Raw genomic sequence first — 24,722 nt, 5'->3', positions numbered from 1 at the left:
ACGACGGCTGTTATAGCCGTATGCAAATTCTTATTCTGGAGGAAAATTTACTAATCAGTCGTATTTGATTTGTATTTTCCGATGGCGTATGCATTCGTATATTTTGGCAATACAAATTCATATTTTAAAATTACGAATTTGTATCGGCTTCAGTGTAAAAAAATAAATAAATAAACGATGTAAAAAAAATGGCGTGGGGTCCCCCGCCACGTTATTAACCAGCACCAGACTCAAAGAGCTGGTCCTGGATTTAAAAAAAAACAGAAAAAGTTGGGTTCCCCTGTATTTTTTAAAACCAGCACCAGGTCCCAGGTCCGGTCCTGGTTCCCAAAATACAGGGGACAAAACGAGTAGGGATCCCCCATATTTTGAGAACCAGCCCAAGACCCAACCAGCCAGCCGGGTAATGCCACAGCCGGGGGGAGACCTTTTGTACAAGTCCCCCGGCCAAAGCATTTATCCCTACCAACCACTCAGCCTGGGCAGGGGCCCTGAGGTAGTGGGGACCCCCCCAATGAAGGGTTCCCCCCCCCCCCCCTCCAGAACGTACCTGCTCAGGCTGAAGCCAGATGCTGTCCCCGGTACCCCTGGGCTGTGGCTACCAAGCTGATTAAAGTGTAAAAAATAGAAAAACCATTGGGTTTTGCTGTGGAACTATGAGTCCCAGCAAGCCTGGAATGCATACTGGGACTTGGAGAACCACAAGTCCCAGCATGCGGCCTATTAATGGGCTTGCTGGGACTCTTAGTTCCACAGCAAAACCAATTGTTAAATAAAATCACACTGACACCCAAGAAAAATAAAGCTCTATTTAGTGGTGTGGCTGTAGTGAAAGGAACACTCTATATCCTGTGCTGATGTTTTGACAAAGATCCAGGCGGGGATTGAAACGTCTTTCAAACAATAAATTCCTCTAAGATTTTTTCATCTGAATGGTGAGTGCCCTCTTTCTTCCTTTTCTGTTGTCTATTGGATTTGTTCCATTGGAGTGAGCACCACAGTGGCTGCTTAAAGTGATAATATGTGCGGACCCCTTGTGGAAATATTGTATTTTTAATGCATGGATTTGTACAAATAGAATGGAAATGAAGGATATCTCTCTTTATACAATTAGAACATCCAGAACACCACTATATAGAATAGAAACATATGGGCATGGTAAATGCAAATCCTTCTCTTACACCTCATCTACTAGCATTACATGCTCAGAATTGTATGGGATAGTAAATACAAAACAGCGCATTACTGTATGTCACAGAAGCACATACAATAACTGACTTAACTGGTTTAAATCTCTTTTTTTAAGCAACTATTAACCAATCCACATGTTATTTATTATTAACTTTAGAGCCACAAAAGCAATTTTGCAGTACCTCCCTAGCTTGTAATTTCTTGAAAATACACCTGCATTTGTACATGGGATGGTAAGTCACATGGTAAGTACTAGAATGACACAAGTTACACAGAAGAGAGACAAATGCCTTTTACAATGCTCATTTTGTTTTATTGGATAAGTAAAGTGAACAGTTTTCTGTCATGAAAACACAAATATGCCAGAGGGCTAGATGTAATAACAAAGAAACCTCCATGAAAAGTTGTTTTGTATGGGTCAACTTATCGACAGTCATTAGGTCAACCACTGTTGGTTAACAGGCCAAGAGTCGACATGCATTAAGCCAACATAGATAAAAGGTCGACATGCAAAAAAGGTCAACATGAAAGATGTTGAAAGAATTAACTGAGGTCCCCCTGCATTTAAGGAACCAGCACTGGGCTCTTGGACTTGTCCTGGTTCCAAATATCCTGGGCACAATGAGAATACAGCACCAAGCTCCAACAGCCAGTATAAAAAGTGTCACCGCTGGCTGAGAGCCTGGTGCTGGTTTCCTACAAACGGTTTAAATGTTGCTTGTGCAACACATGGTTTAAACTTGGAGCGCCGCTGTCTAAGGTTTTGTATGCTTGTGCAACAGGCTACAGAGTGGCGCAAGACTTTCTCAGTGGCCCTGGACCAAGAGAGGCGCTCTCACTGCTCTGCATCCCGCGCGGCATTACGGTGTGCAGAATAATGTATAAAATGCATTACAGTGTGTGACAATGGCCCTTATTCTGGTTGGTGCAGTAATATCCGCGTGCGTTCGTACCGCCAATGTTTTGTGTCTGCGCATGTGCAGAGGCGTCTCTGCGCATGTGCGAGCGGGGCGTACGGCCAAATCCTGCATGAAATGTGAACACTCCGAACAGGGGGTGGAGAGGGGCGTGAAGGGCTATTTGGGCTCATTACCATATGCATACGCCCCGCGTTTCATGGGCGTTCCCATGAAAACGCTGGGCGTACGTATGGTAATGCGGCCGTGACGCACGTGTAGGGGGCGGACATATGACATCGCTGGATGTCAGCTGCCCGCCCAGATCACTGCTTTTGCATGGAAAAATGTCCGTGTGGTCTGAGGTTGCGGGAGCTGGTGGACCACTCGGTCCTGCATTCGATGGTCTGCGACCATCGAATGATGGGGGAGGTTCCCTGAGATGGAGGAGGCGTATTCCATGAAAAATACACGTGCGGTCCGTTCGGCCAGCTTCTTACCGCGTACGGACGGAGTTGGCAATCCGTATGGAAGGCGGGGTTTCGCACGCACGGTCCTGGCCGCATATTCGGATCCGGCCGCACCGATCAGAATAAGGGCCAATGTGTAATGGTCATTACAGTGTGTGTAATCCTGGCGCAGTGTGTGTGTGTGGGGTAGGGGGCACCAAAATCTCTAGTTACAGCTCTGTTGCTACTGGAAGCATTATGTATATAAGAGGCACTAGTACTTCGGGCATTATACACCTATTATTTTCAGCGTCTACCTTCGTCACCCGCTGCCTTTTTCTAAAGTATGGGAGGGCACAAATTTATAGTTTGCCGGGGGGCGCTAAACACCCTAGCACCGGCCCTGCCCTGGACAGGATGAGTTCATGAGTCAGAGGGAAAATTAATGGCACAGTGTTAAACGGCAAGTGGTTCAAGATGATTAACAATACCATCAGAGAATATATGGGGAAAGGGGGTTATGGGGCGGTGATTCAGCGCGGCGGCACCGCACACATTATTATTTCTTCTTCCATAAATATTTCCAACAACAAAGTATAATATGAGAATGGTTAGTGGTCATTTTAGAAATATCTGAGGAAAAAATAAGTTCTTACTCTGTTTGTTCTGGTTGTAGATGTCACTTGCTTTAGCTCCAGTCCATCACTGTCCTCAATGAATGACATCTCAGAAGGGAACTTTACATTTTTTCGTAATCGTTTTGACTTGCACTGTATCTCTGTTAGCAAACCTACGATAATGAATACGCATGACATTTCCATAGTCAGATATGCTATTTCTGGGCACTATCAGAGCACTATTAAGGTTGACATGCATTGGGTCGAACACTGAAGGTCGACATGGCTTAGTCGGCACATGAAAAAGGTTGACATGACTAAGGTTGATGGAGTCAAACGGTAGACACAATCATTAGGTCGAAAATAAGAAGGTGGACAGTCAAGAGGTCGACATGAGTTTTCACATTTTTTATTTGAGCTGACATGTGCCGACAGGCAGTATTTTAGGCCCTACCATCCACTAGGGAGGGAGAATAGAATAGTGTGCCCAGCATAGCGAAGCACCGTGCTCGAAGCACGGTGAGCTTAGCGAGCGTCCATGTCAACCATGTTGACTGTCATCATTCCCATTGTCGACCTAATGCTTGTCAACCTTTTTCATATGTCAACCTAAAGGCCCCCATACACTAGTCCGACTTGTCCTAAGGACAAGTCAACCAATTTGCCCTTGAGCTCCTCCAGCAGTCCCCCTGGAGGCTTGCTTATGTTTTGGCACCTCATTTTTACATGCAATAAATCACATGCGTTTCATGTAAACTCCCAGGGAGCTGCAGCATGGTGCGGATAGTGGTGATTTGCGGAGCGGGCAGTGGCGGGAGCTGGTAGCGGCAGGTTCCAGGAAGCGGTAGTTGAATTTAAAAAAATATTTCCAAAAGACTGGCTGGCCTGTCTTTTGAAAATATATTTTAAAACTCTGCTACTGCTTCCCGCCCCGCTGATACCAGCTCCCTGCCACTGCTCAGATCCTGCCGCAACCCGGACCCTGACGCTGCCCACCCCGTGGCACCCACCGCTGTCCAACCCTGTACATAGGTGTGTACCAGTGGACCCAACACATTGTGGGTGCTAAAAAGCACCAGTGATGTGCCGCAGATGGGTCCAATCCGATAGATTGAACCTGCAGCAGGTTCAATCTGTAGGGTCTGAGCCAATGTGCACGGGACCGTGCATCAGGTTGGTAGGGATGTCAAACACATCTGATTTGGCCCACTTTCTTGGCCCAATCATCGGGATCAGGTGAAATCAGTTACTAAAGCTGGTCATACATCAGAAAGATCGATCTTAAGATCGATTGCGCACATGATTGTGTACAATTTCCCTTGAAATCCCCGGCAGTCCTTGGTGGTTTTTGGACACACAATCTACTCACAATCCATCATACAATCAGTCATACAATCCATCAGCTGTATGCTGGTGTACACAAGATGTGCAAACAATCGGCATGCAATCGATCATAGAAACAGTCATACAATCCATCTGCTGCATGATTGTATGATTGTGTACACAAGATGTGCACACAATCTGCATACAATCCATCTTACAATCAATTGAGATTGTATGATTGGGTACAATATCTTTCTGATGTATGGCCACCTTTACTGTGTATGGGAGGCCTTAAGCACTGTCAATTTTCAGTGGTCAACCAAATGCATGTTGACCTTCATTCGGTCTACCCAATGACACATACCCATATGGACATAGATTTCATGATTTTAATTGTTTTTGTTTTTTACCTGTATTTAGCATTATAAAATTCATTAATACAGTATGATAATACAAAATAGATAATTTGCCATTTCTACATTGTCACTATTTATCTTAGCCCTGTCTTATCTGGAAACCAAGCCCAGAACAATGTAGTAACCACTATATCTCTGTATACCAGACATACTAATAATGATAACATTATCACATTCCAGAAATGTTATCAAATAATCACTTATCACCTTTGTGACACTTATATTATCTGTGACACTTGTTATAATCTGAGTAAACATTCAACTTCCATGAACAGATGGGGAAAAAAGGAACAGTACTGTTATGGGTCCTTCACACGGGATGGTTTTAGGGCATCTAGTAAGATTGCTTAGAAAATATCCCCACATCGCTCGCTGTGTATTTGCCATAGCCATAGCGCTGCGCTATTGACCTCCAATTAATATCCAGCATGCTGCATAATAATCTCTTAAATCGCTGGTCAAGGTCAGTGTTCTCACTGGAGAACACTGGCCCTGAAAGATCGCTCAGCACACAGCGCTGACACATTGCTGTGTGCTGAGCAGGGAAACCATTGGGGGGGGACTGTGGGGACTCCAGTCCCGGGCCCAGACAGAAGAGGGCCCAGGATTGGAGCCTATAAAGTATGATAGGTCATAAACAAAGTTCACATTTCCATTGAAGCAATGTAGAGGTTGAGTAGTGCGGTCAGTGCTGCAGACAGAGGTCTCACCAAGCATTCCAGGTATTTGTCAGTCCTGGGCCTTACAATTTTGATGGCAGCCCTGATGCTGAGACATCTTGTTGAGCTTTCAGAGTGATCTAGCCTCACTCAAAATGCTCAGCCGCATTTCCCCATGTCTAGTCCCCCATTAGATCGCAAACAGACATTTGTTGACTGTACTTACATTCATTCTGTACTATCATTTATGATAGTTTTGGGGGTGCCGCACCCTGCACCTAGATATAGCGCTAGGGACCGCCAATATACAGAGAAGCCTTGATGCGGCTTGGGGGAATAGCATACACCTGCGCAGGTATATGTAACCAATATCTCTGAATTCTATTATCATGTAGTGTTCAAGATTGGTTACTAATACTACTCAGTGTGCTGAGGGAAAAAATGTCTTGTTTACTTACTCAGTATTTAACCCCTCCCTCATGCACCTGGGTAATGTTACTGAACTAATTGAGCATCTACCACTATCTGTATGTATGTTGTTAGAGGCAGAAGGGAGCCCATATTAGGAGGAGATGTGGGTCCTGATATGCCACATGGAGTAGTCTGGGGCTGCTCCAAGGTAGGTAGCTCTTAGTTCGGATATATCAAGTAAGGAGCCATTATCATGTGGCTCCTTGCTGGTTAATCGTAGACCCAATTTAGGGTAACGGTGGTGTGGGGTGCGGTGCTCCTGGACTGGATGGGCTTGGTGGCTTTAGTGCGGCATGCCCTTACATTCTATTAACACTTTTCCCTCACTAACACTATCTCTCTCTTATTTTAATTACATTTCATTTATCTCTCTCTTTATATATAGCTTCGGCTTCTTATCACTAATTATTAACACTTAGTATCTCACTGGCGTGCCACACTGGGCCTCCTAGCTTATGATAGTTTTTGGGGTGCCGCACCCTGCACCTAGATATAGCCAATACCCCCAATATACAGAGAAGCCTTGACGCAGCTTGGGGGCATAGCATACACCTGCGCAGGTATATGTAACCAATATCTCTGAATTCTATTATCATGTAGTGTTCAAGATTGGTTACTAATACTACTCAGTGTGCTGAGGGAAAAGATGTCTTGTTTACTTACTCAGTATTTAACCCCTCCCTCATGCACCTGAGTAATATTACTGAACTAATTGAGCATCTACCACTATCTGTATGTACTTACATTCAGCCAACATGCCCATCTCTTTACACTTCCGTAGGCGGCACTCTTGGCATTTCCTCCTCATGTACATGTCCATTTCACAGTTTCCTCCATTCTTACATTTGTAAGTGGCATTTTTGGTAATGCTTCTTCTGAAAAACCCTGCAGGTTCAAAACAAGGACAATCTAATTTAACATATCCACAAACAGTTAACAACTGCTTCTCCCACTTGGATGTGTAGGATAATTGATTGTTTCCAAATTGTTTTCCTGTTATGTTATCTTCCACATATAAACAAACCATTTCTCCATGTGTAGTTTAGTGATGTACTAATCCTGCCTACTTTGGTGTTGGCTCCGCCCACAGTTTATTTGGTGCTGCCCCTTTCAGAAATTCTTCTAGGGACACTTTTAGTCCCCAATTCATCACTGCCTCTTCACTTATCAAAAAAAATCTAAACTCCTCTCTTCTTACCAAGATCTGCGCCTCATCCTATGTCATTACTATATTCCATTCCCGATTATATACCGTTAATACTGCCACTGTTAGCTGTCCAATTTCGTAAACATAAATAAAGGATAATAATAGTAATAATAATAATAATAGTAAATATGTATACATTATTTTTATTATTCTATTAAATTGGCAAACTTAAATGAGGGCTTATAACCAACCAATCAATGAAAAGATTAAAATTTGGAAAGGGGGGGCGCCAATACTGTCATGCCTAGGTGCACCCTCCCCCATAAATTCACCCCTGTCTGTACCAACGTTGTTGCATTTCCTCATCTTACAACTAAACTTTCACCTAGTTATCTTACCATCAAGCATTTTCTAAATACTCTCCTCATTAGGCAAATGTATGACATTCTCGAACATACTGTACTTCATCCCCTCCCTGGTCTAATGTACCTGATAAGCCGACTCTACACAGTTCAGGTGAAACATTATTTCCTTTCTAAACTCAAAGAACCCTATGAACCATGTTACTGCGTGACTTGGTAATGTCCTGTACTAATCATTTTTTCCCATTGCTACAGTATCTGACTGGAATAATACGCAACATGTGGCACATAATCTCAATTATCAAATGCATATCTTCCTTTCCAGATTGTAAATTTTTAACCCTTTGAGTGCCAACATCTCTGTGAGAGGTGCAAAACATCAGCTTAAAATGCCAGCATCACTGACATTTGTTATATAAATTAAATAAAAAAATGTTTTGTTAAAAAAAGATTATATTTCCTATATAAAGATAAACATTACAGGTCATTATGATGAATAAAAACTGTTTGCATGCCAATTTTCACACCAATTTTGACAAATTCACTTGGCACTCAAAGGGTTAATCTTCACAGGAAATGTAATAGGGAGTGAGACTCAAAGTGAGTGATTTGGGGGAAGTTTTCCATATTTTTTTTTAAAGAGCCATATACTGTACAATGAAAAACCAGGTTGATTTTGCTATGTAATTTGTATGTTGTTTTATTACTGTGAAGTGCTGCAGGGTCTACTAGTCTTATATAAATACATGTCCTGTTCACTGTTTTTCTCTCATCATTTTTCTGACCACTTTGTATAGTAAGTAAGTAAGTTTTATTTATATAGCGCACTTTCTCCAACAGGACTCAAGGCGCTTTACAGACATTAAAAATAACAATGCACATACTGCAATAGAAAGGGTTATCAGTACATGGAACAGGCAACAATGGCAGTAGAGATGTACATCACACATACAGATATGCACAAGACACATTCTAATAAGGGACATGAACATGGGGAACATATTTACCGAGCTGTGCAGTACCCAGGCAGCCATTCAGCGGCGCCACATGGTGATTGCACAGCCAGTAACAGTACTGATATATATACTAGATGTACTCTAATGAGGGACACAGACATGGGGAACATATCATTACTGAGCTGTGCAGCACCCAGGCAGCCAATCAGCGGAGCCACATGGTGATTGCACCAGCTAGTACTGTACATATAGAACACAAAAGAACAGTACAGGGAACACAGAACTAGACATAACACAATTAAAGCACAATTATTAGTACACAATACAGCCGAGATATAAAGAAGTGAATGAGAATAGATGCAGGTATGGATTGTAGAAGAGTAAGAGCTGTAGTTGAAATACAAGAAGAGTGCTGTGAGAACAGGATGGAGGAGGGCCCTGCTCTAAGGAGCTTACAATCTAAAGGGAGGGGGAGACAGACAGGTGACATGAGGTGCAGGTAAGGAGACCTGAGGCAAGAAGTGAGCATGGCATAGATGGTCAGGACATGAGGCAGCAGGTAAAGAGAATGGACAAAGTAGTCCTCTCTCTCCTCCTATCCTCCTCCTTGTATAGTATGCACCCCCTGCCCCTGGCTTCCCCTCGCCCCTTACTCCCTATCTCTCACCACCTTTCTCTCTCCTATCCATCTCTCAGTCTCTTTTCCCATGTGTCTCTCTAGCATTCCCCCACCTCATCTGCCCTCTTCCCTTTTAACTGACTTTTGTCTTCTACTCTCTACTGTAGAAGACTAATGCACTGTAAGAACAGAGCAAATGGTACGCCACAATGTCATGTGAGTGATGCTATTGGGCTTCCCTGCTGTTTGGGAGGCAAGGTGGGGATCCGGGAGTCAGATGCCTCCCTATGTTTCAGGAATTTCCTGCCTATGATTTTATGCTACAATGTGCCTAAATCAGTGGCGGTTTACCCTTAAACTGGCTTCATCGTGACTGGCAGTGACTTTCTATTGAAAGTCAAACCTGCCAGATTCTCCTGTGTATAAATTTACCTCCACCTCTTTAAGGAATAGTGTATTTGTGTGATTCGCTGCAGTTAAGCCATTGATACCATGAGAATATTGTTCTACAGTACAGCTGTGCGTAAATTTATACAATACCATTATTTGTTTATAATGTACAGTAGGTCACCAAAGTCCAACATTTACTGTTAATGACGAAACACTACATACGTTACCTGATAGTACATATCTATTATTATTACGCAAAGGTCAAACCGGTATGCCACTTTTAACTGTTATATTTCTCTTGCATGTCTGCAAAATCATTTTTCTATGTTCATTTGTAAAGCATACCTACAGTACTTTCCAAACTTTGGACTCTGTTTCGGATGGTTTACGTACATCCCTGATGATGAGGTGGCTGAGAATGCAGTTTCCCCCAAGTCACAGCCCGATTGAGATGCTTTCGCAGATTGGGAGCAGGGGTGAACAGAGCTATCCAGCGTTCCTGAAAACTGTGGCATGTCCCCACCATTGTCTGGAAAAGCTAGACCAGGGTCTGCATCTTTGGACACAGATTTCCTAGCCTCTACAGCACGAACAGCCCAGCCATACTGCATAACCAGAGTAATGTTTTTTCATGTAGTAGTCATACAAATTATACCTTTTTGTAAATTCACACATTTTTCTGTGGCTATTCTATTAACCCCGATAATCCGGCACTTATCGCGGATAATGTTTTGGGTGCCTCAGTCAACCAAAGCATAGTCCCTGGTAGTTATCCCACGGATCCACGAAAACATGTGAGTCTGGGCTGTTATCCCAGATCCCATGTGTTATCACCCGAAAACAGGACTTTTTTTTTTGCCTGGAATAAATGGACTGGAACATTTTATCCATTTTGACCCATGCAGGGAAGCTCTGGCACAGAATGTACCCATCTTTGGTCACCAAGATTGACAAAGCAAGTAAGGTCCCAGTGGGAATCCCTTTCTTCATTACCACCCCAGACCACCAGGTAAAGAGAAGAAGATTTTAATCCTGGCACCCAGTTTGCAATTGAATGTATGTGGGGGGGTGCACAATTTGCTTCTGCCTGTATAGCGGGGTGCCAGCCCTCTAACGTAGTTTGCGAGGGGATGCGGATACGCGTCCCCTTGCGGGGCTCGCTGCGCTCGCCGCACTTTATAAAAATTGACTCCACGCCGACGTGGATACTGGGGGTATGACGTGGATAGTGGTGTATGTTGTGCTTTATACTTACTCTCCTCCAGCCGGGCCACCGCGTCTATCAAGTCCACCGATGGGCAGCGTTCAGTCCTCCTCCGGTACTGGCAGCGGACATTGTACGCAATTAGCGTAGTGCCGGTGGGGGAGCAGGGAAACCATGTGATGCTCCCCCAGCGGCAATACGCTGAATTACGTACATTGCTGGTGCCGGGGAGTGACTGCCGGAGGAGGGGAACTGAAAGCTGCCGGAGGAGGGGGACTGAAAGCTGCCGCCGGGGAGTGACCGTCGCCTGCGGGGATCGCCGTCCTGAGGACAGTAAGTATAAAACCAAGCACCCACCACCCTGCTCCCTCTGCCACCCACCACCCTGCTCCCAGTGTAGCTTCACGGCAGCGACTACGCTGACAATGTAGCTTAGGCTACGTTGAAAACGTAGCGTAGAGCTGCCGCCGTGAAACTAAAAAAGTACCATTAATTCTAAGGTATAAACATTTTTGACATATAAACCTTTGATTGTTATAAAATAAAATTAACTTTGAATTAACTTGCTTTGAAGGTTTAGTAGCCCTTTAAATAAGATAAAAGTCATTAAGGTTGAAACACTGTGCTTTATCAGTGTCATTTTATGGATTTACGTAACTACAGCATTGATGTTGTCCCAACATACTGCAGCTAATCTAGTCCCAGCACACAACGGCATGAATCATAAAATGGGAAAGTGTAAGGCAATTGTGTCCAGGGCTGCTCTCAGGGGGGACAGTCGGGACCCAGGACCTGAGTGTCTGAAGTATTATTTGTCATAAACAAAGTTCACATTTCCATTTTAAGCAGTGTAGATGCAGAGGAATAAGGGGCCTGGCTATTTCGTCAATCCTAGGTCCTACAATTACGGATGGCAGCCCTGAGTGCGATAACAATGTATTTTTGGCAATACATAACTCCCCACACAAGAGCCAAACTAGACTCCAGCCATGTGCCAGACAGGGGTCTGAATACTCACCAGCCACCAAATTATTACCCTGCAGATGATGGCCCTTTTACAAATCTGTTCACAGTACACATTTGTTCTCGAAATGGGCCAAACCATGTGTACTGCAGGTACATTTTCATGCCTAAAAATCGTAATTTTTCATGCCTAAAAATCGCCACACTTTTTTGCCGTGAATTCGCATCTCGTTAAATTTGCGAATTCACAGCAAAAATGCGATTTCTAAAAAATGCGATATAGTGCGATTTTGAGCAAAATCGCACATTTGAAAAAAATCGCACTTCACTAAATCTCGCCCCAGTTGTTACCTTTGCACAGGTGAATGAGGGGCAGATTCATAAAGCTTGGTGAAGTGATAAAGTGTCTGGTTTTTATCAGCGGCCAATCAGCTCCTAACTGAGAAGTTACAGGCTTGATTTAAAAAATGACAGGTAGGAGCTGATTGGCCGGTGATAAAAACCAGATGCTTTATCATTTCACAGAGCTTAATAAATCCACTCCTTAATTACTACCTCAATTATGTTGCTCATCCACCTGTGTTCAAGCTTGGATATCACTAAAGCCAGGATCAAGGTTGTCCCCATAGACTGTTTTCCTTAATAAAGATAAACTAGATCAGAGGACCAAAGGCAGAACAGGTAAATTGAAGCTGAATATTTTAACATTATTATGTAGTAGGAGCCATGTCAAGAACTATTTAATTGATTATATGAACAGAACAGAAAATCCTGGACTTGGCAAACATGTAATGCGGAAGAAGCATGATAAAGCATGCCACTGATGGATGGATGGATTGATTGGACTCATTGATTGATTAATGATTATCTCTACATACAGTAGTATAGTGTGGGACGTCAGTCCTTTAGGACGTTAGGGGTCTACTGTCTGAAGGGTCTACTTATAAAGGGTCAGATTTAAATTAATAGCAGCGTTATATTCAACCAAAGAAAACCAGAAGGCAAACAACAAACCAACATTACTTCTGAAGGACTGCATTAAAACCACATAACTCCGGAACATCATGTGGCCTCTTCTTACCTTTGCCATGAGAACACCTGGACCAGGCTCACTCCCCCCGGCCAGGACAGGAGGTGCATCGGCCATGGGGCCCCGGCACTACTCCCAGAGTCTGGTAGGACCCCCCCCCAGCAGGCCGCACCAGCTCCGGCCGAACTCTGCAGAGGCCGCACCCACCCCCCACCAACTCCCCCCCACCACCACCCACACTGGCTCTCCCTACAGGAAGATGGCCTGTTGAGCCCTCAAATGGCTGCCTAGGAACTGTGCACTCAGCCATATGTAACCCCATATGCAGTGGTGTAGCTAGGTGCCACGGTGCCCGGAGCAAGGGCATGTTTCGCGCCCCCCACCCCCCGATTTGTAGTAGGCGGGGCTCTTGCGCAGCAAAAAGGGGGTGCAGCCTCAGTGCCGTCTTTCCCATTGGGCATAATAGGCAGTTGCCTTGGGACCCAAGTGTTCTAGGGGCCCACCCCAATTGGAAAGACAGCACTGGGGGCAGTGGCTGGTGGCAGAAGAGCCAGGTAGAAGGTGAGGACAGTCCAGGCTGTAGTTACCCTATACACCCGCCCTGCACTGTGCAGACATATATCCCTTGGGAGCTGCAGCGGCAGGTGATGAGCAGCACCACAGCGGGGATAAGGGTCAGTGCCGCAGCAAGGATCGGGGCAGCGATGGTGGCTCGGAGCTTGTAGTAGTCCGCAGTCGCCCGCCCAGCAGTGTGCAGCTATATCTCCCCTGGGAGCTGCAGTGGAGGGTGGCGGGTGGTGAGCAATGCCACAGCAGGGATCCGGTCAGCGCCGCAGCAAGGATCTGGGCAGCAGTGGAGGGAAGGTTGTAGTAGTCTGCAAACCAAAGTGTCCGGGAAGCGCTGAGTGAGCGTCGGACACTGCGGAGTGCGGACAGTGGCGGCAGAATTTGATAATTCAAAAGATAGGCCAGCCGCTGACTGGCTGCTCTCTCAGCCAATCAGCGACCGGCCTATCTTTTGAATTATCAAATTCTGTCGCCACTGTCCGAAGTGTCCGACGCTCACTCCGCGCTTCCCGAACACTGTCCATCTGTAGTCAGTGGTCCTTTCTCCCACTAGGATACAAGCTAGGATAGCTAGTGCACACACCAGGGGGATGGAGGGGCAGTGGCTGGTACGGGGTCTCCTGTCCCACTCACAAATGTACGCAACGTCCATGGCGGCTGCCGCCCCAGTACAGCACTAGGACAGCGCAGCTGGAAGACAGACAGCGGACGTTACGTACATTTATATGTATCACATACACACCAGGAACCCCCCTTACTCCCGCCGGAGTCTCTCAGGCAGCTCATAATCATTATGCGATACGCGGGTGGCAGCACGACACATGAGGTGAGCGGGTGGGCTGACGGTGCACTCTGTCGCCGTGCAACGCCAGGCACAGGGCGGGGGAGCCGGCGGCAGAGAGCACAGCTCCGGCGCCGGGCAACATTCCTGCACCTGGAGCTTGTGCTCCACTGGCTCCACCCTAACTACGCCCCTGCCCATATCTCCTGTGTGATAAATGTACTGTTATAACTCTGCTGTTATACTGTTACCTACCTGGCTGCTGCAATGACCAGTGGCACCGCTAATGGCTGCCTAGGTGCTGTGCAGCTTGGCAGGTATGTGTTCCCTGTGTGATAACTGTACTGTCTCTGCTTATATTGGTACCTGCCAGGCTGCTGCAATGACCAGTGGTGCTACTGATGGCTGCCTAGGTGCTGTGCTGCTTGGCAGCCTGCGTCTATATCCCCCAGAGTACTTCTAGTCTATACCTGTATGTGTTTGCATATCTGTCACTGTTTAACTGTACCTAACTGGCTGTTGCACAGCAATCCAAGTCAAATTCCTAGTATGCTCAAGTATACATGGCCAATAAAGTTTATTCTGATTCTGATAAAATAAAGTCAAAGGTAGGCGACTGTTTAGTCAAATCTTAAGAACCACTGGAGGGATTTTGTTGCGGATTTCACATTTCACAATTAATTTGTTGAGGAAGGTTAAGGAGCCTGTTTGGTGTATATAAGTGTAATTTTTTTTTTTTTTTTACATTCAATAGTAATGGAGGTCAAAAGGAGAAGGTCAAACTGGCAGAGGATGGGGGAGAAGACCTAGGTTTAAAAAACCTATAGCTGTAAATCCAAACTGCTCCTATACAAAGCTGAAGTTTGTCATTAGTTGATTATATGATTAAGAACAGAGAAGTAGTTATTAATGTACAGAAAAGAAAATTAGAGACCTCGATCTGACAAGTATGTAGTGTGGTAGAAGCTAGGTAAAGCATTCCTTTCATGGATTGATTTGATGGATTAATGGGTATACAATTAAGAACAGAGACGCGGTTATAACTATAGAGAATGGGATAATCACCTTCAACAGTAGCAGCAGTAGCAGCCCTAGCACAGGAGGATTCTTATTGGGAACACTGGATAGGGGAGGAATCGATTAGCCTTTGCAAAATGGATACAGAAGGACTTCCTCTGGCCATTAATAAGGAGGTTGATGATTAGGGCTTTGGCTGTGGAGATTGTATGCATAACATAAAAGGTATGTTTCTGCTCCTTCATGCTGTGTGTGGTATGCGCTGCAGCCCAGAAGCATCAACCACCACTTGTACTGACTAGCTGCTGGGTGGAGCAGATATACTTGCAAAGCTTTGACATTATCGCCCCCCGTATTTCTGATATGGATGTAAAGAAATTATTCGGATATCATAAACATTTAGGCCTAAGGGTTTATAGAAAAGAAATAGGAGGCCCACCTTGAGAGTGGCTTAAGGCCGCGTTCTACGCCACTTAAAGTGAGTAATTCCCTGAGTACAATGGTAAATAATAACTAGTAGTAGCAGGTACATAGAGCTTTACAAATAATGTTTTTGATCAATTTTAGTTATTATGTTTTGGGCGCGCACTGGAAGAAAAACATTATTCTTAATCTATTCTTTCCAAATATATGTGAGGACTATAGAGGTAAAAACAGCAGTATTTTTAAAACAAGAGGTTTTAATGGTGAGTGATAACTTTACTATAATTCTAAATTATTATTATTATTATTATAGAAAATACTACACAGTGCTTTGCAGATACTTTTTTTGGGGCAATATGTATAATTACACTTTGGGCAACCAATGTACAAAGACATTGGGGTTAACTCAATCAGGAGCAAGGTGTCAGAATGATGCTGTTTTGTCTGCAAATCTGCATTGCAAATGAATTTTGCAATCCAATTAAAAACTCACACTGAACCAGTCAAAGTAAACTCGCTGAGGGTGAGAGATAGTAGGGGAGGTGCAGAGTAAGTGTGGGCGTCGGGGGACTGTGGGAGGAATCACTCCGCTACTACCTGCCTTACCACCCGTTGCCGCTGTGTCTGTAACCGTGACACGCAGACAGGGGTAAGGCAGGGTAGGGGGGATTAACTTTTCTTGGGAGGGGGCTGCCAAAAATTTGAGGCGGGGGGGGGGGGGGAGTGGGCGCTATTTTCGTAGTTACACCACTGTGGATAATTCCCATGAAATGCAAGAGAAACATAGAAAACACAATCTTATTCAAATAAACTTTAGCCCCACGAGAAAATCTGTTATGATCTACAAAATATTCGGGCCTATGGGTTCCCAGGTCTGTGCATTACAGTTTAAGCATGGATCACCACGTGTGGGGTGATAGAAAATGGATGCTCACTTTGAAGCTTACATCAAAGAAATTGACAAAACATATCAAGGTATCTTTGCATCAAATAGTGTAGTTAATAGGAGATAGAATGCTCACATGAATGCTTACTTCTACATCTGCCTTTTCACTCCCATAAAGGTATCTTTACTTCACCCAGGTTGGTCATACTGTACATCAGCCAATAGAGATTTTTTTTTTTTTTTTAAAGGTATTAATTTCTTCAAAAAGATAAAATTCAAGAATATATACACCAATAAAATCAAAGGTAAGTCTTTTTCCACCGGCAAATAGAGTACACACGGACAGATGGTATATAAAGGTATAAAGTGGGATATTTACTTGGGATGTAATGTCACCACCAATCCAGTCTAATGTACGTGTGTGTCCGCTTACTAGAAAACTTCCTCTGCCACTGACTCCGACATGTTTCATCTCAACAAGGTCTTTTTCAAGGAGGTCATTGAAAAAGACCTTGTTGAGTTGAAATATGTTGGCGTAAGTAGCAGAGGACATTTTCTATTAACCAGACACACACGTACATTTGTCTGAAATTACTCCAAATCAACTGCCATTGCCTTATTCACCCCAAATTTAATTGGAGTATATATATCACTACAAAGCACCCCAAAAGCATATTGTTTCATACGTTTTTCTTTTTTTCTATCAAATTAAATGAAAAAAAAAAATTAATTTAAAAAAAAGCACAAATCAGACATTTAACAGTTTAAATACATCCAGTATTTTCCTAATGACCACTAGCGGCCCTCTGTATGATTCTGCAAATCAAATTGTCATATACGTGTAGTCCAGGAAAGTCACCCCATGTTTTCATATACCGCTCACACACAATTCGCAAACACCCACTTTGAGTACCGCATATAGGCATCTTTAATCGATTTGGAGAAATCTCAGGAGCATGCATTCATGCAAATACCTGCAAATTCCATTTAACAACTTGTAATCTGAAACTCGCACTTGATTGGATTGAGACCGCACACCTGCCCTCTTCTCTCTTAATACATCAAAACTTTTTTGGGATCCAATAATGTCTAATTCATCATTGTATCATCATGTGGTCCATATAAAAAGTAAAACAAATAGTTTTCTAATGACTTAAGCATGGTATCTACCAGTTGGTAACACTCATACCCCCAGAACTATTCATATAACTTTAAATGACACAAATAACAAATATAATTGACTTCTTTACCAGGTGACCTGGTACTGGAGAACGGGATGCGGTCATTTGGTCTACTGCATTATGGTCGACAGTCATTAGGTCGAATCCATTAGGTCGACATGCTAAAAGGTCAACATGACTCTAGGTCGACATGGGAAAAGGTCGACATGATTCTAGTTCGAAAGGTCATTAGTTCGACAGGTCATTAGTTCGACAAGGTCATTAGTTCGACATTGTCTATGTCGACATTCACAAGGTCGACATGGAGTTTTTCACTGTTTTTTGAGCCAACATGTGCCGACAGGCGGTATTTCATGCCCTACCATCCACTAGGGCGTGGTGGGAGAATAAAATAGTGTGCCGAGCGTAGCGAGGCACCGTGCCCGACGCATTGCGAGCGCAGCGAGCGATGCGAGGGGATGCAGTGCACTTTAAACTGTGTCCATGTCGACTGTGTTGACATTCAGGTAAAAAAACAGTGAAAAACCCCATGTCGACCTTGTGAATGTCGACATAGACAATGTCGAACTAATGACCTTGTCGAACTAATGACCTGTCGAACTAATGACCTTTCGACCTAAAATCATGTCGACCTTTTCCCATGTCGACCTAGAGTCATGTCGACCTTTTAGCATGTCGACCTAATGGATTCAACCTAATGACTTTCGACCATAATGCAATAGACCAAATGATCCCAACCCTGGAGAACATCTACATAAAAGTGTCCTGTTAGAATCATCACAGGGGCGGAGATAGCGTAAGGCAGCCCCCGCCACTGCTTGGGGGAGCGGGGGCTGCGTGGGCGCCGGGTGCTGGACAAGTGAGTGTGACAGACAGAGAGTCTGTCACACTTCACTCAGTGGGAGCGGGTGCCGGACAAGTGAGTGTCCGGCACAAACACAGTACACAGTATGCGGCTGGGTGTTGTGCCGCTGCCGCCCGCCCACCGCCGCCTGCCGCTGCCCGTGCGCTCGCTGATCACAGGCGAGTCGGCACGGGTGCGGCCATGACAGTGGATCTGTCACTGAAAAAAATATATATTTATTTGACGGGCGGGTGGGTTGCCCAATGGGAGGGAGGGAGGTCAGGAGAAACATCCAATGGTATGCGGGTGGGCGGGCTTCTAGTGTCAGTCAGACGAGGCAGGGGAAGCAGCAGTGTCTGCTGGTCCCTGCCTCAGCTTCAGCTGCTATGCAATCACACACGCTGGAGCCTGGAGAGCCTGGCCAGAGGAGCTGGGAAGCCAGCAGGAGAGAGAAAGTGTCCCAGTCACAAACCAGTTAAGAACAGTGGTGTGTTTTTTTTATTTTACACCAGTACTATTTAAAATAAATATATAAATACTGTATAGGTGGGATCAGGCAGCATGGAGCATGTTCCCTTTCGGGGGCTGGCGGCTGCCGAATCTGCCCCGCCAGCCCCTGCAAGAATGACGGGCACTCCATCTGTATGTGTGTGTGTATATATGTATATGTATATACATATATATATATATATATATATATATACATACTGATGGAGTGCCTATCATTCTTACAGGGGCTGGTGGTAGATTTGCCAGCCGCCGGAAGGGAACTTGTGCGCACCAGATGCGCATGTGTCCCCATGCCGCCTGATCCCACCTTTCCACCCCCCCCCCCCCCCTAAACCTGCCCATCTCCGCTTCACGGGCTCAAGTCCCCTGCCTCCAGGAAAAAGGGACGCGCATCCCAGTCAGATGGAGCGCCGGGTCGCTAGCGGGGGTGTTCTGGCGAGTCCCAGCGCTTGCTGAGAGGCACTCCATCTTTGTACATTGTGAACAGGCAGCACTACTAGTGTCGGCAACTGGTGTGGACATATGTACAGGCAGCACTACTAGTGTCGGCAACTGCTGTGGACATATGTATAATCAGCGCTACTAGTGTCGGCAACTGGTGTGGACATATGTACAGGCATTGCTACTAGTGTCGGCAACTGGTGTGGGCATATGTATAATCAGCGCTACTAGTATCGGCAACTGGTGTGGACAAATGTACAGGCAGCGCTACTAGTGTCGGCAACTGGTGTGGGCATATGTATAATCAGCGCTACTAGTGTCGGCAACTGGTGTGGACATATGTACAGGCAGCGCTACTAGTGTCGGCAACTGGTGTGGGCATATGTATAATCAGTGCTACTAGTGTCGGCAACTGGTGTGGACATATGTACAGGCAGCGCTACTAGTGTCGGCAACTGGTGTGGGAATATGTACAGGCAGCGCTACTAGTGTCAGCAACTGGTGTGAGCATTATTTATAAGTTGTGATACTACTACTGTCGGCAACTGGTGTGGTCGTTATGTACAGTATAAGTTGCGCTGCTACTGTCGGTAACTGTGTGTGTGTGTGTGTGTGTGTGTGTATATCTATCTATCTATCTATCTATCTATATCTCAAGCGAGTATAGGGGCTGTAAAGTCACTTATTTGAACTTGACCAGTGGTCCTGAGCCTCCTGTTCAGACCGACAAGGGTTAATGAGCACTAGGACCGTTCAGTAATGGCCACAGCTCCCTTCTCTACAAGCAACAACTCCAGGATCCACGGAGTTAAAATTTGTACAAACAATAGAATGAGAAGGAGCACCCAATAGTGCATTAAAAGTGTATTTTAATAGACATAAAAACATCTGACACCTGGCTAAAACTTTGGCTTTGGTCTCCCGGATCGCTGCACTGCAAGCCAGCGTGTGGATGGTCCAGCGGGACCTTGGATCAGACGGATGCCCAGCTGTATTGCCGTGGTATTTACTCATATGCCGTGTGGTACTGGTAACCAGTCCACAGTGTTTTATATCTTGGTATGAGTCCCCACTATTTGTATCCAGGATGGATGTTTTTATGTCTATTAAAATACAATTTTAATGCACTATTGGGCGCTCCTTCTCATTCTATTGTTTGTACAGATATATATATTTATATATATATAATCTATCGTGGTGGTAGGGCGGCACTTCACGGTTCAGTGTAAAATCAGCAGCACCAGGTGCCTTCCCCTGGAAGACAAGCACGTCCCCAAATATATCGTGGTGGTAGGGCGGCACTCCGGCGACTTTTCAGAATAAAGGAGACAGACGCCTGCTTACATCAACGTTTCAAGAGTTTTTAATCTCTTCATCAGGATCTATATCATATATATACAGCGCTACTACTGTCGGTAACTCTGGGCATTATGTAGTCATGTGTAGGTGTACTCGGGGCATTGCGTGGAGCATAATGTGTGTTGTAATATTATATGGGCATTATGGTGTGCGCTATATTGTGTAAGGAGCATTACGCTGTGTGGCGTACTACATAATGGGCATTACAATGTTATTAGTATTTTTATATGGCCACGCCCCTTCCCCATGAAGCATCGCTCCTACATTTTGCCGCGCGCCTACGGCGCGCACTCTCTTATTTTAGGTGTGGTGGTGGTGCACTCACCAATTTCCTTTCTGGCACAGGGTTCCAAATGGTTGTTACGCCACTGGTTCTGTTGTGCCACTGTGTGGTGTAATTTGGAATGGGATTACTATTGTGTATGGTCCTTGTGAGATGGCATGTCTCTCTTTCGGAGTGCACTGTATTTTTTACATAGGGGGGGGAGGGGGCGCCGCAAAATTTTATGGCAGGGGGGAGCAAAATTTATAGTTACGCCACTGAATCATCATATGAGGCTGGAGAGACAGAAGAAAACTCCATTGGTGATATTCAATTAGGTGCAAAGAAACATCGGGATGTTCTGATTTTTATTCCAATGTTTCTCTAATATATTTTTCAAGGCTATCCAAAACCACTGCATTATCACATGAAAACACACAGCTGTATCGCCTGCCATCCCCCTTCTCCACTGCCGGGAGGAGGTCCGACTCAGAGATCTTACGTGGAGCACATATGATCTCTGGTTCCAATTCCATGCGCACGGGCCCGCACCCGTGGATGTCACAAATTATATTTAGGCCAATTTTACAGATTTCTTGGCCCGATCCACCGGAATCAGTTGAAATCGGGCCCAAACCGTATAGTGTGTGGGGGCCTTAACTCTACTTACTTTAATCTCAGAAATAAACAAGCCAATAGTAAAAGATTCTTCATGTACACTATAGATCTCATCTTTGAAATTACAATCCACATGCAGCCATCACCGGACCTCACATTGACACAGCCATCTGGCAATCACCTTAAGAACTTTAAACCCCCCAGCTTCCCCCACCAGTCCTGGTGCCCTAGGCTGCAGCCCAATCAGCTTGTTGGTTAACCAGGCACTGTGTAGAGCAGTTTCTTACCTTTGCATCCTTCGCAGGTCAATGCATTATAATGGTATCCGGAGGCTTTGTCTCCACAAACAACACACAATTCATCTCCTTTAACCCTTCCACCACAGGGACTAATCCTGGACTTCTTGGCCGGTGGCAAGTCCACAATATCAGTGTCTATAGAAAACAGACTGTCAGATGGAATCCGTTTTAGCTCATACATTCCATTTGAGCACCAGTCTTCGGTCTTTTGTGTGTAGTATCCGGAATTAACGTGGTACGGTGAGGAGGAGAGTGGTTGGTGGACTGTAGGAAATTGTAAGTGATTGTAGGGATTACAAAACGAAGATCCTTGTGAATCATTTTCTGGCGAATGAGCATGTAGTGAATGTAGTCCTAACAGAAAACAGAAGCACAGAAAATCAGTTGTTTCCACACTTATTTTAAAATACACATTAGATAAATAACAATTTATACCAGTTGTACCATATGATTAGAAGAATGGAGAAAAGACAGCGAAATTCTTAATAGTTATAGTAAAACTTTACTTTTTGTTAATTAAAGTTTTAATTTGGGGAAGGCTGCCCCTCTGGCAACTAGAAGGGCTGAAGGACTGGCCTGGACGCAGCTCTGCCACTGGGTGCTCTGCTCAGTCGGCATTCTGGGATAGAGGAATGCTGCAAGGCCATGCACCAAAACTCCTGTCATGCATAGTCACGCCCATTTATTTTCTGTGCCTGCATTACAAATGACATATGAGAAAGTTGTTTCGACACCCAAACTGCACTTTGTGCAGCTATCACAGGAAACAAGTATAGTGAATGTGATAAGCATTATGTGGCTGAAGAGGAGATGAGCACAAGTCAGGGTAGCAGAGCTTATCTTCTATGTTGTTGCGCTGTGCCTGCTTCGGGCCTGAGCAAAAGCATATACGAGGGATGCAGAACTGTGCACAGCTCAGCTCCATCTCAATATTTGGCTACCAGGGTAACTGTTTGGTAACAGAGGGGCAGATTTATAAAGTTCGGTGAAGTGATAACATGTCCAGTTTTTATCATCGGCCAATCATCTCCTAACTGTGAAGTTGCAGGCTTGGTTTGAAAAATGACAGGTAGGATTTGATTGGCCGGTGATAAAAACCAGACTTTTTATCACTTCACCGAGCTTAATAAATCTACCCCAGAGTGTTCTCACACATACAAAGTTCTGGTGGAAGTGCTCACTGATGATGATGATGACGACGATGAGGATGATAAAGACTGTGAGACCAAGTGTATGGATAGGGGCAGACTAGCTGCAGAGGTGTAGAATACAGCTTACAGCAGTATACACAATCTCTTCTATACACACATTGCTGGTGCAATTACAGCCAACTTGCATTCAGTTCTAGGTCAGCCCCTTTATGAGTACAGACCTAGAAGCTTTGATAAAAACATCACATAATTAAATGAATACATGTTATTGGTGCACGTTGTATATATGGATGCAGTGTTTGTATTTTTCTCTAAATACATTACTTTAATAACTTTCTGAGTACAGTGCATTATGTAGGTATGAGGCACACAGATCATTTACTGTGTGCACAGTAAAAAAAAGTAAAAACCTGGTATTTAATAGATAGTGAATGCCTGGCGGGGTACTTCAGACCTGTTGGCTAAGTTGCGTCCCCACCACTCGAATCCTGCGCTAGGATTTAGGCGGCTGTGTATGTTTACACCCACTCACATGCGCTCGCACAGAGGAGAAATCATTTGATGGTTATTTCCTCTGAAGATTTTTCCTCTGTGACGTTATTCGCCCATCCCAAGCAGGCCGGGCCCCGGCTGCGTTCGCAGGGGTCTTCCCAGCATTTCCATGGGCGCGTCCACTGCTTTCCTGGGCCATAACAACAACCGCCCCCCTGCCTGTCAATCAATTCGCAAACTGCCAGGCAAGGGAAAAACTGGCAGAAGTCATTTCGCTCTGGGGCTTCCATATGTGCATGAGCAACTATGTGCATGCGCGCAGCCCCACCATCGGAGACAGGACCGAATTCCGATATGTACAGGTGTGAATCAGCCCCTTGGTTCTGCATAGTAATGACTGTGTGAGGTCCAAGATAAAAGCCAGAGTCACACTGGTGATGGAGAGTCTGCATGCAAGGAGGATACATAGGGATCATCCTTCAAGGAGCTCATTAAATAAACCCACAAGCACCAACCAATCTGCCACTTGGTTTTGTCCAATAGTATCCCTTCGGTATATACAGCCTGACACTTTGCTGTACAAGGCTTTTACTGTGTCCTGTGATCAACATCTACTAGCAAACCTATAAACAACATGCAAAGTTCTGCTATGATATGTTATACAGGTTAGTTATCCCTTATCCAAATATCCCTTATCCAAATTATTCTGAAAACCATAGTCTCCAAAATGTACTTTTATTTTTTTCTAAAAACCTACTGGCTACATCTGTAACTGGCACTACTGGGGAGATAACATGGAACTGGCACGAAATATGTGCAAGGACATGATTGCCTGGCATTAAAATTCAGTACCTGAGATTGTACGCAAACTTTGTTTTAAAACGTTGTTCATGTACAAATAAAATATATTTGTGTGTATTTCATGTGTGTGATTTGCTTATACAACATAAATGCAACATACCTCAAGATATCTCATTCAAATATAAAAATATTCCTCAATGGGAAGTACTGTATACCATATTCTACAAAACAGGATACTTCTCATTAAAAACAAACTTTTTCCCTCACTCATAAGGGGATATTCAATTTCCCACAGCCATTCCCGACGGGGAATATGGCTGCTGAGCCCTATTCAAATCTGTTTTCATCGACAGCATTGAACAGGGGATCTCGGCAGAACAAGCCCAACTTCACAAGC

General features: G+C 44.6%; 1 protein-coding gene and 1 long non-coding RNA gene across 2 annotated transcripts in view; one reads left to right on the top strand and one right to left on the bottom strand.

Annotated features, from left to right (window-relative positions):
* Positions 1 to 24,722, bottom strand: part of NR1H4 (nuclear receptor subfamily 1 group H member 4) — an 82,484-nt gene that overhangs the window by 31,808 nt on the left and 25,954 nt on the right. The window contains exons 3-5 of the mRNA XM_083182211.1: positions 21,870 to 22,235; positions 6,767 to 6,907; positions 3,193 to 3,326 (exon numbers count right to left, since the gene is read on the bottom strand). Coding sequence (XP_083038337.1) covers positions 3,193 to 3,326; positions 6,767 to 6,907; positions 21,870 to 22,235 — 641 coding nt within the window. The remainder of the gene's footprint in view (positions 1 to 3,192; positions 3,327 to 6,766; positions 6,908 to 21,869; positions 22,236 to 24,722) is intronic.
* The window catches only part of LOC146074284 (uncharacterized), a 307,386-nt gene continuing 285,127 nt past the window's right edge, over positions 2,464 to 24,722 (top strand). Inside the window, exon 1 of the long non-coding RNA XR_014473400.1 lies at positions 2,464 to 2,691. This is a non-coding gene — a long non-coding RNA (uncharacterized LOC146074284). The remainder of the gene's footprint in view (positions 2,692 to 24,722) is intronic.

The sequence above is a fragment of the Crinia signifera genome, chromosome 4 (assembly GCF_055691185.1).
Source record: "Crinia signifera chromosome 4, ASM5569118v1, whole genome shotgun sequence".
Taxonomy (NCBI): Eukaryota; Metazoa; Chordata; class Amphibia; order Anura; family Myobatrachidae; genus Crinia; species Crinia signifera.
This window is presented reverse-complemented; position numbering and strand designations above follow the sequence as displayed.